At 35.8% G+C, this 15,391-nt stretch overlaps 2 protein-coding genes and 1 long non-coding RNA gene across 7 annotated transcripts in view; 1 reads left to right on the forward strand and 2 right to left on the reverse strand.

Annotated features, from left to right (window-relative positions):
- Window positions 1-5,296: 5,296 nt before the first annotated feature.
- On the forward strand, window positions 5,297-9,175 carry mad2l1 (MAD2 mitotic arrest deficient-like 1 (yeast)). The gene is made up of 5 exons (XM_037757822.1): window positions 5,297-5,467; window positions 6,699-6,845; window positions 7,168-7,288; window positions 8,382-8,485; window positions 8,596-9,175. The coding sequence occupies exons 1-5, from the start codon at window positions 5,404-5,406 to the stop codon at window positions 8,766-8,768; spliced, it is 609 nt and encodes a 202-aa protein (XP_037613750.1). The 5' UTR covers window positions 5,297-5,403; the 3' UTR covers window positions 8,769-9,175.
- A 101-nt stretch (window positions 9,176-9,276) lies between these two features.
- Window positions 9,277-11,504, reverse strand: LOC119481163. Its single transcript, XR_005205116.1, has 2 exons — window positions 9,908-11,504; window positions 9,277-9,859 (listed from the first exon to the last, which is right to left on the reverse strand). It is a non-coding gene; the product is annotated as an uncharacterized LOC119481163 (long non-coding RNA).
- A 312-nt stretch (window positions 11,505-11,816) lies between these two features.
- The window catches only part of pde5ab (phosphodiesterase 5A, cGMP-specific, b), a 57,594-nt gene continuing 54,019 nt past the window's right edge, over window positions 11,817-15,391 (reverse strand). For 3 of the 5 annotated variants that reach the window (XM_037757763.1, XM_037757764.1, XM_037757761.1), the window contains exons 19-22: window positions 15,187-15,250; window positions 14,170-14,244; window positions 12,760-12,843; window positions 11,819-12,533 (exon numbers count right to left, since the gene is read on the reverse strand). In XM_037757763.1, the coding sequence (XP_037613691.1) occupies window positions 12,414-12,533; window positions 12,760-12,843; window positions 14,170-14,244; window positions 15,187-15,250 (343 nt within the window). In that variant the 3' untranslated portion in view covers window positions 11,819-12,413. Of the gene's footprint in view, window positions 12,534-12,759; window positions 12,844-14,169; window positions 14,245-15,186; window positions 15,251-15,391 lie in introns of all 5 variants that reach the window. The other 2 variants (XM_037757762.1, XM_037757765.1) reach the window with 2 other exon arrangements.

Raw genomic sequence — 15,391 nt, forward strand, 5'->3', positions numbered from 1 at the left:
ATAAATGTCTACTGTCTGCCCAGAATGATAAAATGTTTGCCCGGGGGCGAAACCAACATTTCGATTTAATATTTCCTCTGTCCCGGCCTGCCATTACTGTTGCAGCAGAACGGAGTGGCAGTCTGTGAAAATGTGGAAGTGAAATGTTGGTTTCGCTCTAGGCAAACATGTTTTATCATAGGCAGAGCACTAAATGGAGTATTAAGGTCACAAATGAGTCTACCTGAAGCATCATAAATATAAGCACACTGTGCAGTTTCCCGGTACGCGGTTTCCTGATATTTTGATCTAGGCCTACCTTTACAGCTTCAGTAGGCAACAATTTTTTCCCATCAAAAATTCCATAATAAGCTTTCAACATATTGTAATTCAATTGTTCTGAGAGATAACTAGACTTCTGCACCTCCTCATGGCTCTGTTTTCAGGCTTTAAAAAATCTGTGACGGAAGACTTTGACCAATCACAGGTCATTTCAGAGAGAGAGAGTGTTCCTATTGGCTGTGCTCACAACAAACTTTATCATTTTACAGCTAAACCGTGAACTACAAGATGTTTCTGAAAACATCTGAGGAGAGAAATAGGCATTAACGTAACAGAATATTGATTCAAATTTGATCAGCGCTGCCTAGTTTGACCGCTTGGTCGGAGTTTGCGAGTGATTAACAGCCGGCTCTCATAGACGGCAGCTGGACAGCAGACCTCAGATCAGCTCTTACTGCTTGTTTTCCTCCAGTCTGTGAAATCGTGCAGATGCCGTTAGGAGCACCGGAGGGCACAGAGGCACATGTTTTTTTTTCCAGGTTACCTGTTTCATGTATTACTGTCACGATACAACGACTGTTTTATAAAAAAATAACTTTTTTAAATCATATTTGCTCCAGTCTCGCCTACTTCAGCTTTAACTGACTATTGAAAAGATGCATAGTGCAGCTTTAAGACTCCAACAACAATCCTTGTAGAGATCTCTACATGTGCAGGGAGGAGTTATTACGTTTGGATGTAGTGCAGGTGGCTTGACAATGACGGAGTAACTGTATAATGCTCTCATCCCACCCACCATCAGTTAGACCTTGTTTACTCTGGACGGCTATCTGTCCGAGGTTGGGGCCTGCATGTTTAGATAGGCTGTAATGTGGCTGTAGGCTGTCATATAAACTCACTAGTAAAAGGAAGGAACTCTGGGTCTTTACAAGGGGAGTCGTTTTATAGGTTCAAACTGATGAACTTGAGTTGCTTACAATAAACACACATGCCATGGCTGCACGTGGCAGAGAGGTTTTAATTGAAAGACAACATCATTTGTTTAACAAGATGATACAAACTGATGTAAGCGCTATAAGCTGTGGATGGACAGAAACACGCTTGCACTCAAAGTAAAAGGTCATATCATCAACAATAACATCCTGTATACTGTGTGTCTGTGTGTATATAATATGCTCACATTTGGTTTGTGTATCTACAAGAATGCAGGAATGTCTATGTGCTTGCGTGTGAATGAGATGAAAAGTCATTTGCAGAGCTCCAGCTGTTGCATATACGGAGCGCCAGGGAACACGAGGCACGGGTCCAACCAGCTGAGCGCCGCACGCCCATCACTATCATCAGCTCCAAGTAGGACAAACATAGCACCTATACAGGACAGGAATGTGCGGCAAACACCTCATTACACCGTATAGAGACGGAACTTAATCATATTCTGTGCTGTCGATATGTAATTAGCGATGCTTCAGACACACCTCCCCAGGCTGCAGTATATGAGTGAGGACTGAAGGAGTGGTTTGCACGTTATGGTGTGAGAGAGTTAAGCCAAATATGCACATGAAGCAAATGTGAGTTTGAGAAATTGCTGGACCAGCTGACAAGTCTGCACGCATTTAACATTTTGGAGTAGAACAGTTCTACTAATATCAGACCCCAGAATCCAATGAGAGTAATCCTCATTAGTAATGTAATTAACAAGAAATACACAGAGCATATAAGCAAAAACGATAAAGAAACTTTCAGTAGTTAGCAGTGGGTGAAATTTCACACAAACTTAATGAATCTTTAACGACTGGCAATTTCCACGTATCTTAATTATTCAACTTGAAGGCAGGGTTGGGGAAGATTTTAGAAACATTTGTGTTGTATTAGTGGAAATTCTCATTGCATCCCGATAGTAATCAATAAATCACAGTTTGTTCAGTGTCCGTATGGCCTAGGGAAATAAACTGTTTGAATTGTACAGTGAGATTTCACAGTGAGTTTACACCCAACAAAATTACAAAAAGGAAAGTAATAATGAAAAAATAATAAAATCTGAATTTCTTGGTGACATAAACCTTGTTGAGTTATTATGCTTGTTATGTTTTTAATATCTTTTAATAATGACATGTTTTTAATATCTTTTAATCATGACATGTGTTTAATATCTTTTAATAATTACATGTTTTTAATATCTTTTAATCATGACATGTGTTTAATATCTTTTAATAATTACATGTTTTTAATATCTTTTAATAATTACATGTTTTTAATATCTTTTAATAATTACATGTTTTTAATATCTTTTAATAATTACATGTTTTTAATATCTTTTAATAATTACATGTTTTTAATATCTTTTAATTATGACATGTGTTTAATATCTTTTAATCATGACATGTGTTTAATATCTTTTAATAATTACATGTTTTTAATATCTTTTAATAATTACATGTTTTTAATATCTTTTAATAATTACATGTTTTTAATATGTTTTAATTATGACATGTGTTTAATATCTTTTAATAATTACATGTTTTTAATATCTTTTAATTATGACATGTTTTTAATATCTTTTAATACTTACATGTTTTTAATATCTTTTAATAATTACATGTGTTTAATATCTTTTAATAATTACATGTTTTTAATATCTTTTAATTATGACATGTTTTTAATATCTTTTAATCATGACATGTGTTTAATATCTTTTAATAATTACATGTTTTTAATATCTTTTAATTATGACATGTGTTTAATATCTTTTAATAATTACATGTTTTTAATATCTTTTAATAATTACATGTTTTTAATATCTTTTAATACTTACATGTTTTTAATATCTTTTAATTATAACATGTGTTTAATATCTTTTAATTATGACATGTTTTTAATATCTTTTAATCATGACATGTGTTTAATATCTTTTAATAATTACATGTTTTTAATATCTTTTAATAATTACATGTTTTTAATATCTTTTAATAATTACATGTTTTTAATATCTTTTAATAATTACATGTTTTTAATATCTTTTAATTATGACATGTGTTTAATATCTTTTAATTATGACATGTGTTTAATATCTTTTAATCATGACATGTGTTTAATATCTTTTAATCATGACATGTGTTTAATATCTTTTAATAATTACATGTTTTTAATATCTTTTAATAATTACATGTTTTTAATATCTTTTAATTATGACATGTTTTTAATATCTTTTAATAATTACATGTGTTTAATATCTTTTAATCATGACATGTTTTTAATATCTTTTAATAATTACATGTTTTTAATATCTTTTAATTATGACATGTTTTTAATATCTTTTAATAATTACATGTTTTTAATATCTTTTAATAATTCTATGTTTTTAATATCTTTTAATAATTACATGTTTTTAATATCTTTTAATCATGACATGTGTTTAATATCTTTTAATAATTACATGTTTTTAATATCTTTTAATAATTACATGTTTTTAATATCTTTTAATAATTACATGTTTTTAATATCTTTTAATAATTACATGTTTTTAATATCTTTTAATCATGACATGTTTTTAATATCTTTTAATAATGACATGTTTTTAATATCTTTTAATCATGACATGTTTTTAATATCTTTTAATAATGACATGTTTTTAATATCTTTTAATCATGACATGTTTTTAATATCTTTTAATAATTACATGTTTTTAATATCTTTTAATTATGACATGTTTTTAATATCTTTTAATAATTACATGTTTTTAATATCTTTTAATTATGACATGTGTTTAATATCTTTTAATACTTACATGTTTTTAATATCTTTTAATTATGACATGTTTTTAATATCTTTTAATAATGACATGTTTTTAATATCTTTTAATCATGACATGTGTTTAATATCTTTTAATAATTACATGTTTTTAATATCTTTTAATTATGACATGTTTTTAATATCTTTTAATAATTACATGTTTTTAATATCTTTTAATTATGACATGTGTTTAATATCTTTTAATTATGACATGTGTTTAATATCTTTTAATACTTACATGTTTTTAATATCTTTTAATTATGACATGTTTTTAATATCTTTTAATACTTACATGTTTTTAATATATTTTAATTATGACATGTTTTTAATATCTTTTAATAATTACATGTTTTTAATATCTTTTAATAATTACATGTTTTTAATATCTTTTAATAATTACATGTTTTTAATATCTTTTAATCATGACATGTGTTTAATATCTTTTAATAATTACATGTTTTTAATATCTTTTAATAATGACATGTTTTTAATATCTTTTAATTATGACATGTTTTTAATATCTTTTAATAATTACATGTTTTTAATATCTTTTAATAATGACATGTTTTTAATATCTTTTAATTATGACATGTTTTTAATATCTTTTAATCATGACATGTGTTTAATATCTTTTAATAATTACATGTTTTTAATATCTTTTAATTATGACATGTTTTTAATATCTTTTAATCATGACATGTGTTTAATATCTTTTAATCATGACATGTTTTTAATATCTTTTAATCATGACATGTGTTTAATATATTTTAATCATGACATGTGTTTAATATCTTTTAATAATTACATGTTTTTAATATCTTTTAATTATGACATGTTTTTAATATCTTTTAATCATGACTTTTTATAGTGCTTCCTGTATTGCAATGCATTATATGTAATGTATTGTTGTTTTCTTTTCTTTTTTCTTATCTGGACATTTAAATAGATAATTCACACAACACCTTCTCACACAAAAATATATCTTATACTGTATATGTTCTTAATGTATATGTTCTTAATAAGCCCTTGTACAAAGTATTTGCTTTTATAAATGTAATATAACTTATTATTTTAATGGAGCTTCCCAGCAAAAAGCATTTCACACGATTGTACCTGTATAATAACCAGCATGACAATAAACATCTTGAATCTTGAATCTTGAATTATGCACTGCTGCCCTCTAGTGTCAAAAGACCGTCAGCGTAAATTGACACGTCACCAAATGACGTAATTACGTAATCACGTTCACGCATGCGCACTAGAGCGTAGCTGACAGATTTCAAACTGGACGGCGGGTAAAAACAAACACAACAAAGATTCACTGTGAAGAGTTTGACCTAAAAGAGAGAGAAAATGACCAGCACGTTGAAGGGGATTACTCTGAAGGGAAGCGCCGAGCTGGTGGCCGAGTTCTTCTGTAAGTATTGATGTATTAATGTTTGTTTTTCAGCTCGTTTTGAGCACGTTTTGACACGCAGACATGCTACTATGCTGCTAGGCCTGTTAGTGTAACGTTGGTTTAACACTCCACATGGCAGTCATCCACTCTTTATCTGATCATACAGACAACCAAAGTCCACTAGTTTAGTTATTATGTGTTTTAATATGAGGCTAGAAACATGTTCACATATTCACATGATCATCTTGGTGAAAATGTAGAAACTACTACCACTATACTGTTAGATCACTGTGTTTCCAATGCTATTATATGTTTTCACAGTGCATATGCACAGTCTGCAGGACAGATGATCATGCAAACTGTGCACTTTCATAAACTAAGCTACCCTGCACTATATTGTATTTATATGTACTTTGCACTACTAACTTTTTTACTACCATGTTTTGCACTATGGAAGTGTGATGCTGGAAACTTAAATTTCCCTCTGGATTAATAAAGTTACTATCTATCTATATTTGTTTTTTTCAACCAATGCTCCTACATACCTTTTTATATATTTCTATGTACATGATCTTCAAGTTTTGTCATTTATGTGATGTGTCTGGGTGCTTGGTGTAGACTGTGGCAGCTAAATGGGTCTTCAATCTGAATTTATTTCCTCCTAATTACACAGTTTGAAATGTCAATCTTCCTAGAATAACCATCCAATTTATTTAAATTATTCAAATTTCATAGTAAATTACTGATGACGTCCTTCTGCCCCTGTTTGCATTTTGACTCTTCCCACAAAGAGAGAGAAAGAAATACTGTTAAGTAGGTGTAAACAATACACAATTTTGGGGTATGGTAACACGAAACACAGATGCCTACTTAAAAACATATTTGGGTATGCATTGGCAAGTGCGGACTATTGATATTGGAATTTTCTTTGTCATATTTCTCGGTGACATTCCTTTACCAGGAATGTCACCGCTGACACCCATTCACAATACTGCAAATATATATATATCGCTTCATCAGTGGACCATAGGCTCAGTCAGCGTTGTTTTACCTCATTTAGCTATAGATAGTGACTTAACAGACATTTGTTTAAATAAGAATCTTTGAGATTGACACTGTAATGTGCGGTAGTTTTACCAGATGTGGTATGTTTTGGTGTATTATCTAATTTGATTGTGTTCTTTTCCTATATCTCCACTTTGTATCCTGTTTAACTGTGAGCCATTTGATTCCCTCTCTTCCACCACAGCATTTGGCATCAACAGCATCCTGTACCAGCGGGGCATATATCCTCCAGAGACATTCACCAGAGTCACAAACTACAACATGAGCCTTCAACTGACCACTGATACCAAACTGAAGACCTACCTGACCAACGTGGTGGCTCAGCTCAAAGGTAGCCCTCAGCAGATTGCTTCTTTATACCTTGAATGACTCACATTAGGGCTTTTTCCACAGCCCTCCCAGGGGATTTTCACTGTAGGTGGCCCTGCAAGAATTTTTTTTCATGATCTCATGTTGTCGTTTCACATTAATAAAGGCAACAGATAACTTAATTTAGTCTCTGAGTTGTTGAAATAAATGTATGTATATTCCACTGTTTTCATATCTGTTTTTTTTGTGCTGACTGAAGAAGGGCTGTATTGTATTAGATCTCATTCAGACTATTCATATGTCATCGTACAAGTCATTGAATGTGTTTGTTCTCTGTGTTGCAGACTGGCTGTTTGAGTGCACGGTGCAGAAGTTGGTGTTGGTGATCACATGTCTGGAAACCAACGAGGTGCTGGAGAGATGGCAGTTTGACATCGAGTGTGACAAATCAGCCAAGGAGAACAGGTCAGCTCCTCTACGGTCTACTTGAGTTACAACAGTTTATTAGTTATTATTAAATAAGCAGCATTCTTTCAAATAGTTTAGTAGTATTTCAGATTACTCTTGAGTTTAGGTGATGAAAGAAATAAAGATATTTTTATGGATTTATAATATTTAAACTAATGGCAACATTTCTCAGAATGAGTTGGAGTCCAATCAGATTCCAGCAGATGGCAGTCATGACTCATCTGCCAGGGCCACACACACTTTCTCAGTTTAAGTCTGGTGAATTTCCCCATATGAGTGTTACAGTGTGCGTATCAAAGCCGGATATCTCTTCTTCCTCCTCATAGAGCTCCATTGTTGTTAAAAACACATCAATGAGCCACACTGTGTCACATGATCCTTCATTACCATGAACACACACACACTGTAGTTTATTCTGACTCAATCCCACATACACGATACTGCTGCCACAGATACTACAGCACCAAACGTGTATTCATCCGCCGCTGAAAATAGTCCCCGACAGTGGCCAGCTGTTGTAGGGGAATTATTTGGCTGTTTTTAAAAATGAAACCATATATATTTGTGACTTGTTTTTAAAGATTCATGTCTTAGGTAGGAACCAATGGGCTTTGGTCTGAGTGACACTGACAGGGTAGGAAGTCAGAAAGTTGTGAGAGATGGATTAACACATTGTTAGTTACACACACAAGGAAAAATAAAGAATATTGCCAGCATTATCATAAGCAACCGTTTGCATTTGTTTAGGGTATTCATAATGAAAAGTTAAAAGCAGTGGTTGTAATAAAGCCTGTTGTGATTTCTGCAGTACTAAAGTTGACTGTAGGATGCAGGCAGCTGATCATATCAATACGAGCTTGTACACTGTGTTTGGGCAGAATCCTGTTGCCTTAGTTCAGAGACGGAGCACTAAAGTCCCCCTGGTATCTGGTTGATGAGCTGTTTCCATTCATGCTCAGCTGACTAGTAACATTGATACCATTGTACACATGTTCATGGCCTGACCGTTCTCACTGGCACACCGCCTCCCTTCAGTGTGTACACAGTACTTAGACCACGCATGTTAACTCACGTCTCATGTGTCACCCAGTGCTCCCAGAGAGATGTCCATTAAGACCATTCAGGAGGAGATCCGCTCAGTTATCAGGCAGGTAACCGCCACGGTTACGTTCCTGCCGCTGCTGGAGACGCCATGTAAGTAATCAGAACCTTTTCTACCAATGTTTGTCTCGGTTTCAGTTCTGGATTATGGACAGTTGACTAAAATTGTCAGTGGACTAATCCTTGCCCCCCTCCTCCTCCAGGTGCATTTGACCTCCTTGTCTACACAGACAAAGACCTGATAGTTCCCGAGAAGTGGGAAGAGTCCGGGCCGCAGATCATCGACCAATCGGAGGAGGTGCGTTTACGCTCCTTCACCACTTCCATCCACAAGGTGAACAGCATGGTGGCGTACAAGAGGACCGACTCAGCTTAGACCTCTGAACCGTGATCGCCCCCCCCCCCCCCCCCCCCCCCCCCCCCCCCCCTCCAACCTATGAGCTGCAACCACTGCCCTCTGATAGAAAGCAGTAGACGTTACAGTGCCCTGTCCTACCTCACTGTCCAGCACCCTGTACACAGAGAACCCAGTTGTTCTCCTGCTGTCGTCTTCACTTTGTCTCACTGATCTGTTTGAGAAGGACGTGACAGCTACCTGCTCTGTCTACGCTGATGTAAATATTTCTCATAAGCAGTTATCTGTCTATTAGAAAACAACTGTCTCTTTTCTTTACTATAATTTCCCCCTTTTGTCTTCTAGTTGTCACAATCTGTTTTAGAAACTAGTGGTTTATATGTTAAACTTTTATAAAATGTCATAAATAAATGTCTTTCACAAAGGTTTTTTTTTTGTGGTTTTACTGCTTTTGACCAGAAGGTGGCAGCGCACCACATTGGTTGATTCTGTATTGTGTCAAGTTATAGAACAATACACTGAACACATAGACAATAAGCATTATTCTTTAATGAGAAAACAAAACATTTACTTGGCTCACAGTGTTCAGTGGTGTCGACAGTTGCAGATGTGGAACACCTCCCTCATAATGGTACCATATCATCATATATATATTACATTGCAAGTCTCTTATATAAAAAAACAAAAAAAAAAATGTATACTGGTGTAATGCCTTCATGTACATGCAACAAAACAGTAAGGAAATAAGATATTTAGTTTTTTTTTAAGAAGCACAGAGGTTAGGCAACAGGCACATGTATTACAGTCCAGAGACTTCAAGATACAAAACACAACCAGCGATACAAAAATGAGCCTTCTGAGCATGTGAGTCTACAAAGTTAAGACAGGGCTGTCGAGCCTGTTTGTTGCTGTTACTAAAATGCACCTGTGTGTGTGGTTACTGAAATCTAAACCCTTATGCACTTTACATCGTATAACCGCGTGGGCAGACCCGTTGCACTTAAGGCAGGACCCTGCTTGACCTTGTAATGAAACTTGAAATGTTGCTGTTCATCTGAGCTTCAGTAAGGCAACTTTGTCCAAAGTGATCTTAAAGGGTATCAACATGTCAACTCCCTCCCAGGACATTTAAACATAGGCTGTAGTGTGCAACGCAACACGGAGTCTGGTGGAGCTTTGACTGTCCCTAGAAGCATATTTATGCCTCTTCTCCCATGTAAGAATCGTGGAGAACGCTGTGCTCTTGGGGAACCTTCAATGCAGCATAAATGTTTCTGTATCTTTCTCCAGATCTCAACAAAATGCTGTCTCAGGCAGGCAGTTCCTTCCACCTCCTGGCTCAGTTTTTTTGCTCTGATGTGCACTGTCTAAGCTGAGAGACCTTATATAGACAGACAGCCAGGTGTGTTGCCTTTCATAATCAAGTCCAATCAGTTGTATTTACCACAGGTGGACTCCAATCAAAGGTGTAGAAACATCTCAAAGATGATCAAGAGAAATGGGAGGCACCTGAGCTAAATTCAAAGTGTTTGTGATATCTCATTTTGTTCTTTTAAGTTAGCAAAAATTCTAAAATTGTATTGCCTTGTCATTTTGGGGTATTGAGTGTAGATTGATGAGGGAAAAATTAATATAAACAATTTTAGCATAACATAATAAAATGTGAAAAAGTGGCTCTGAATGCACTGTATGCATATGCAGTTTTTTTTTTGCTCCATGTGATTGAGTGTGACTTTAAACTAAGACAGCCCTGATATATTCTGAATTCATTTAAAATGGAAATAACTTCTCACCAAATTTCATTCCATAATAAGACTTCCATTTATATATATATATATATTTAAAAAAAAAAGTAAACTAACACCCTGTTATAGTGGGGAAGCATTAACGGGTGCAGAGAGATGTGGACAAATACAAACTTTTTTTTCTTTCTTTTAATTGTGAATTGGTCCTATTTTATCACAAGGCAGTGGAAACATGTAGACCCATTTAAAAATTGCAGGCCTATTCTTTGGCTCTTTTACATTTAAAAAAAAAAAAAAAATGTAAGTTTCAAACAACACAAAACAATACATTTCCAAATGTCATCTGAAAGTTGTTCCTAAGAAAGGTCCTTCAAAAAAGCAGAGATAGCATTTTTTCAAAGTATGAAAACTACATTTCCTATATAAAGAATTGTGTGCTCTTGACAAAAAGGATGACCGTACAATATAGAAACTCTAATAAATATATAAAACAAAAATAAATATACAATAGTTAAGACAATGAGTGAGAAAAAATCTTACAAAAGACTTAAACCCTTATAGTGTGTGTTCTGTGAACGAAGACATTTGACAAGCTTATTAAGATTATTGTGACGGTATATATAGTAAGTACATTATCTGTATCCCCATTGTACTGGTGCTGATCCCCAGGGATCTACGTCTCACCATTCAGTGTTGCCCTAAAGTTCACTACCTGTGAGAGATAATGTTAAGTGAGACTTCAAGAAGTCACTCTGTGCAAAAATAAAAAATGGCTATTGTAATAAATATAGCTTAGTGCTGACTCTGACTGATTCTCTCTGGTGAGCGACAGCCATGAAAGAATGGTGACGATAGGGAGACAGGTCTCACAAAGTTTGGCGAAATGAGCATGACCTCTGAAACAAGGATTATGTGTCATGAGGGGACAGCGGGGAGTTTTACCTAACAGTTAACTTAAAGGTGCAGTGTGTAGGATTTTGGCGGTATCTAGTGGTGTGGTTGCAGATTGCAACCAACTGAGTACCCCTCCGCTCACTCCTCCCTTAAACCGTAACGCCGTTTGCCTTGCTCAGAGGCCATCCTTACCATAGTAACACTACTTTAGGAGCGATGGACGTCAGCTGGCGGCTGGCGGTAGCACGGTTTTGCACTCTGCGACTCACGTTAGCAAAGTTTCACAAGTGTGTCGAAGAACCACGGTGGCCTTTCAAGTAACGTAAAAACGTGAAAGGCTCTCGCTAGAACCGGTGTTTGGTTTGTCCGTTCTGGGCTACTGTAGAAACAAGGCGGACTCCGTGAAGAGAACTCGCTCCCTACGTAGATATAAATGGCTCATTCTTAGCTCACAGAAACACAACGATTCTTAGTTTCAGGTGAACTAATGAAAACATAGTTATGGATATTATTGTCCATTTTTGCTAATAGATCCCCTGAAATGTTGCACACTGTTGCTTTAAGATAACGTAACAATCTCTTTAAGGTTTTGTGTTAAGGGATATGATAACTTGGGTCTTATTTTCATAGTCTTTTGGTCTTGTTTAGTGATGCCACATTACCAGATCTGAGTGATTAACTTGGTGAGTTATTATTAGAGATAGGAAGGATGGACAAACCTATACAAATAAGACCAAAGTTGTAGGAGACTGTAATTATTCTGAATGTGTTAGAAAAACTCTTGACATAAGTTGGGACCTGAACCTGATCAAAGGTTGGTAAAGTTGAAGGCAAGTGTATCCAAATGTAAACCAAATCTAGTGCTTTTTTTCACCAGATAATCTTTTCTTGGCCACCTTCCATTCACGAAGCATCTTATTTCTCCTTTTAGTTATCATGCTAATTTCAAAACATTTTGAGAGACCATGTCAGACAGGGCGAACCCTGAAAATGTGTGTTGGTTGAAAAAAACAAACGGTTGTTGGAATCACACCAAGCCGTTAACCAGCCCCTTCTCACACTCCTCGGCCAAACGCTTCCAATGCTGCCGGTTTTTCTGACATCCTTCCAACAACGGGGAGCAACACTCCGACATGCCAGCCAAGGTCTGTGGCGGTGACAAAGACATTTTAACAAGAGCATGTTATGGGACTGAATGAATCATGAATGGATCATTCAAGGGAATGAATGAATCTTTCCAGCAAGCGGGAAATAATAGGATGAATGTCCACCATTGACGGTGGCAGAATGCCTTTTTTTCAGCTATTCATTGGGTGCAGTGGTTTTCCAGAGACAAAAACAGTAGTCACAGCAAGTTAAATTAGTTAATGTACCTCATATAACTGAGTGCAGATGGCATCAATGAAGGACACCTGCATGCTGGGAATCTTATCTCTTTTCTCACGATTCATCAGGTCCTAAAGTGAAAGGATAAAAAATAAAAATAAAATAAATGTAAACCAAATGAAGACTGCAAAAAAGGTTTGCTTTCAATTGTTTGAAATGACAACAATTTTCCATTTCATTCAGTCTCTTGATGAAGTTCCTCTGGTAAGCTATTTCAAGGAGCCACAGCTACTGACAGCAGCTTTTCCAAGTTTCTAAACGAATAGGACGCTCCCACATGATTCCAGACATCTCATGATTTTAAACCAGATTGGAGATAGGTCTGGTTTCATCATCTATTAATCATGATAACTGATAACTGGTTAGTTTCTCTGCATGGACAAGGGTAAGGTAAGGTCATGTTTATCATCCCAGAGGGGCAATTTGTTGCACAGCCAGCAGTAACACAATCATCACACCAATCAGCGCGCAAGCAATTCACACCAATTACATAGTGCCTCTCCCGCTAGGTAATTTGTGGGAGAGGCACAGACAAATTGGCAGGAGACTGATTTTGAGAATGATATAAGGTAGAGAGCAACTGAAAAGTTGGGTCTGGGTGCAAAGTGGATTCTGGTGCGGTTCATTTGTGGTGTGAAAGCAAACGAACCAACCACAGGATTTTCTGATGGCAGATGTGATTTTAGCAATAATCAGTTATTAATCAAAGAACATACTGTAAATATACACAGAAGCATTAAAGTCCTGCATAAACTTCTGTCAGTCACCAGAATCTCATTTCCCAAAAACTGTCCAATCAGTGAGTTACCTGTCCTCTGGTTCGTTTGTAAAAAGTCAGCGTGAACAGGAACTGGACCAGAACTAAAATGCAGCAATGTATAATGTTTTTCCTTGGTCCGGACCAAACAATCCTAGTGTCCATATAACTAAACTGCATTCTCAATTATGTTTCAAGGAAAACGTATTTTCTCCCGGATTACAGTCGCAGTTTTAAACCGTTGTTAACACATAGTTAACATTGTAAATTGAAACAAAACAAAAAACGCAACCAAACTATTTTGTTTTGTTTAGGCAACAAAACTACTTGGTTAGGTTTAGTCCAAAACATCATGGTTTGGCTTAAAATTACTACGTTTGTTATGTTATTAAGTTACCGACGTAAATTAAAATAAGTTCACACGGGACACAAAACGGCCATCTCCGTCATCCACCACGTCAAAAACATACATAATCAGCAACAAAAATACGTTTCCCTCCCTCCCTGCAGTTTCATTGTATGGGAATGTAATTTTTAGGAGACAGGGCTGAACCAAATGAACTGAACTACAGGTGTGAAAGCACCCTTAGAGAGGTTTTTGTCACACAGAATAACCCCTGAAGAGACACACTGCACTTACACTGGGCTCAATGTTTAGCTCTCGCCTCTCCTTATCCCCCTGTTCGAAGAACTCCGTGGCTACCAGCTCCGCAATCTGCGTCAGAGAGAAGACACCGATGAGTTCAAATCAAACCTTTAACCTAAAGCATGATGATTAGAAAATTCAATGGACACTCAGCACATCAAGGACTTATATATTTTACAATATTAACACTTTTAGTTCCAAAAAGGACAGAAGAAACTATTAATGTATCAATGTACAATCCACTAAATTTAAACTAATGGTTCAAATTGCATCTGACAACTAAACGGGAACTCCTACGTTCAACTAAAGAGGAAATAATCTCCCCTTTAGTTTTGGCAGATGAGAGTGCGTGTTTAATGAGAGAACATATTTGCATGTTTACTTCCCTGAATGTTTTTTTTAAGGTGTCACCTGAGGACAGGAGACACAGCTGTTTTTATTAATGAGCACTCACTTGTCAACACACACAACCACATACACACACATACAAGAGTGTGTGTGTGTGTGTGGTTCCTAACGAGGTGCAGACTAACAGAGGTCAGCGGGGAGATGAAGCAACAGCTCTGAGATGAGCAAGGAGGACGATGATGTGTGTGAGTGAAAGACAGAGGGAGAGTGCTAATAAGTAAATCGAGTGAGAAATGGTAATATGAAATATGAAAGAGAGACAAAGATATGAAGTGCTGAACAGTAGAAACCTTTTAAGCATGTTGCACTTCAGGCTGCACCCCAATCAGTGATGTCACAGCAGGTGTTCCTCATTAGTTTTCCAAAGGGCAAAACATCTGCTGTGAAATCACTGATTAGGGTGGAACCTGAAGTGCAACATGCTGGCAATTCTCAGCCGACAGACATCAGATCAGCAGCTTTCTATCATCTGTCATTCAATAGAGACTTAGCCAATGAAAGCAGAAGAGAACAGGGGAAACTGTACACTAGTGAAGACCAAAAACGGAAGTTCAACCAACACATAAAATATAACACACAAGAGGGACATGTGGGATGTTTTACCCTTTTTTGCACTGGCCAGGGCTTTGTGATGGCTGAGATGTCACATGCAGTCATCAGCATTGACCTGAAGGGGGAGATACATTGACACACATTGATATCCACAACTCCATACCCTATAGGCTAGAGATAACAGTCAACAGTAGCTCCTCATAGCATGAGGGCACATCTAATCATTGTCAGTGACTTCATGGTGCTGGAAGTCAAA

This window comes from Sebastes umbrosus, chromosome 22 (assembly GCF_015220745.1).
Source record: "Sebastes umbrosus isolate fSebUmb1 chromosome 22, fSebUmb1.pri, whole genome shotgun sequence".
In the NCBI taxonomy this organism is placed as follows: Eukaryota; Metazoa; Chordata; class Actinopteri; order Perciformes; family Sebastidae; genus Sebastes; species Sebastes umbrosus.

Bases quoted from the DNA above. Each gene is read 5' to 3' on its own strand.
- mad2l1 (XM_037757822.1), top strand. From the start codon at position 5,404: ATGACCAGCACGTTGAAGGGGATTACTCTGAAGGGAAGCGCCGAGCTG. The intron at 7,289-8,381 runs GTCAGCTCCTCT...TGTGTCACCCAG, and splicing joins AAATCAGCCAAGGAGAACAG to TGCTCCCAGAGAGATGTCCA. The intron at 8,486-8,595 runs GTAAGTAATCAG...CTCCTCCTCCAG, and splicing joins GCCGCTGCTGGAGACGCCAT to GTGCATTTGACCTCCTTGTC.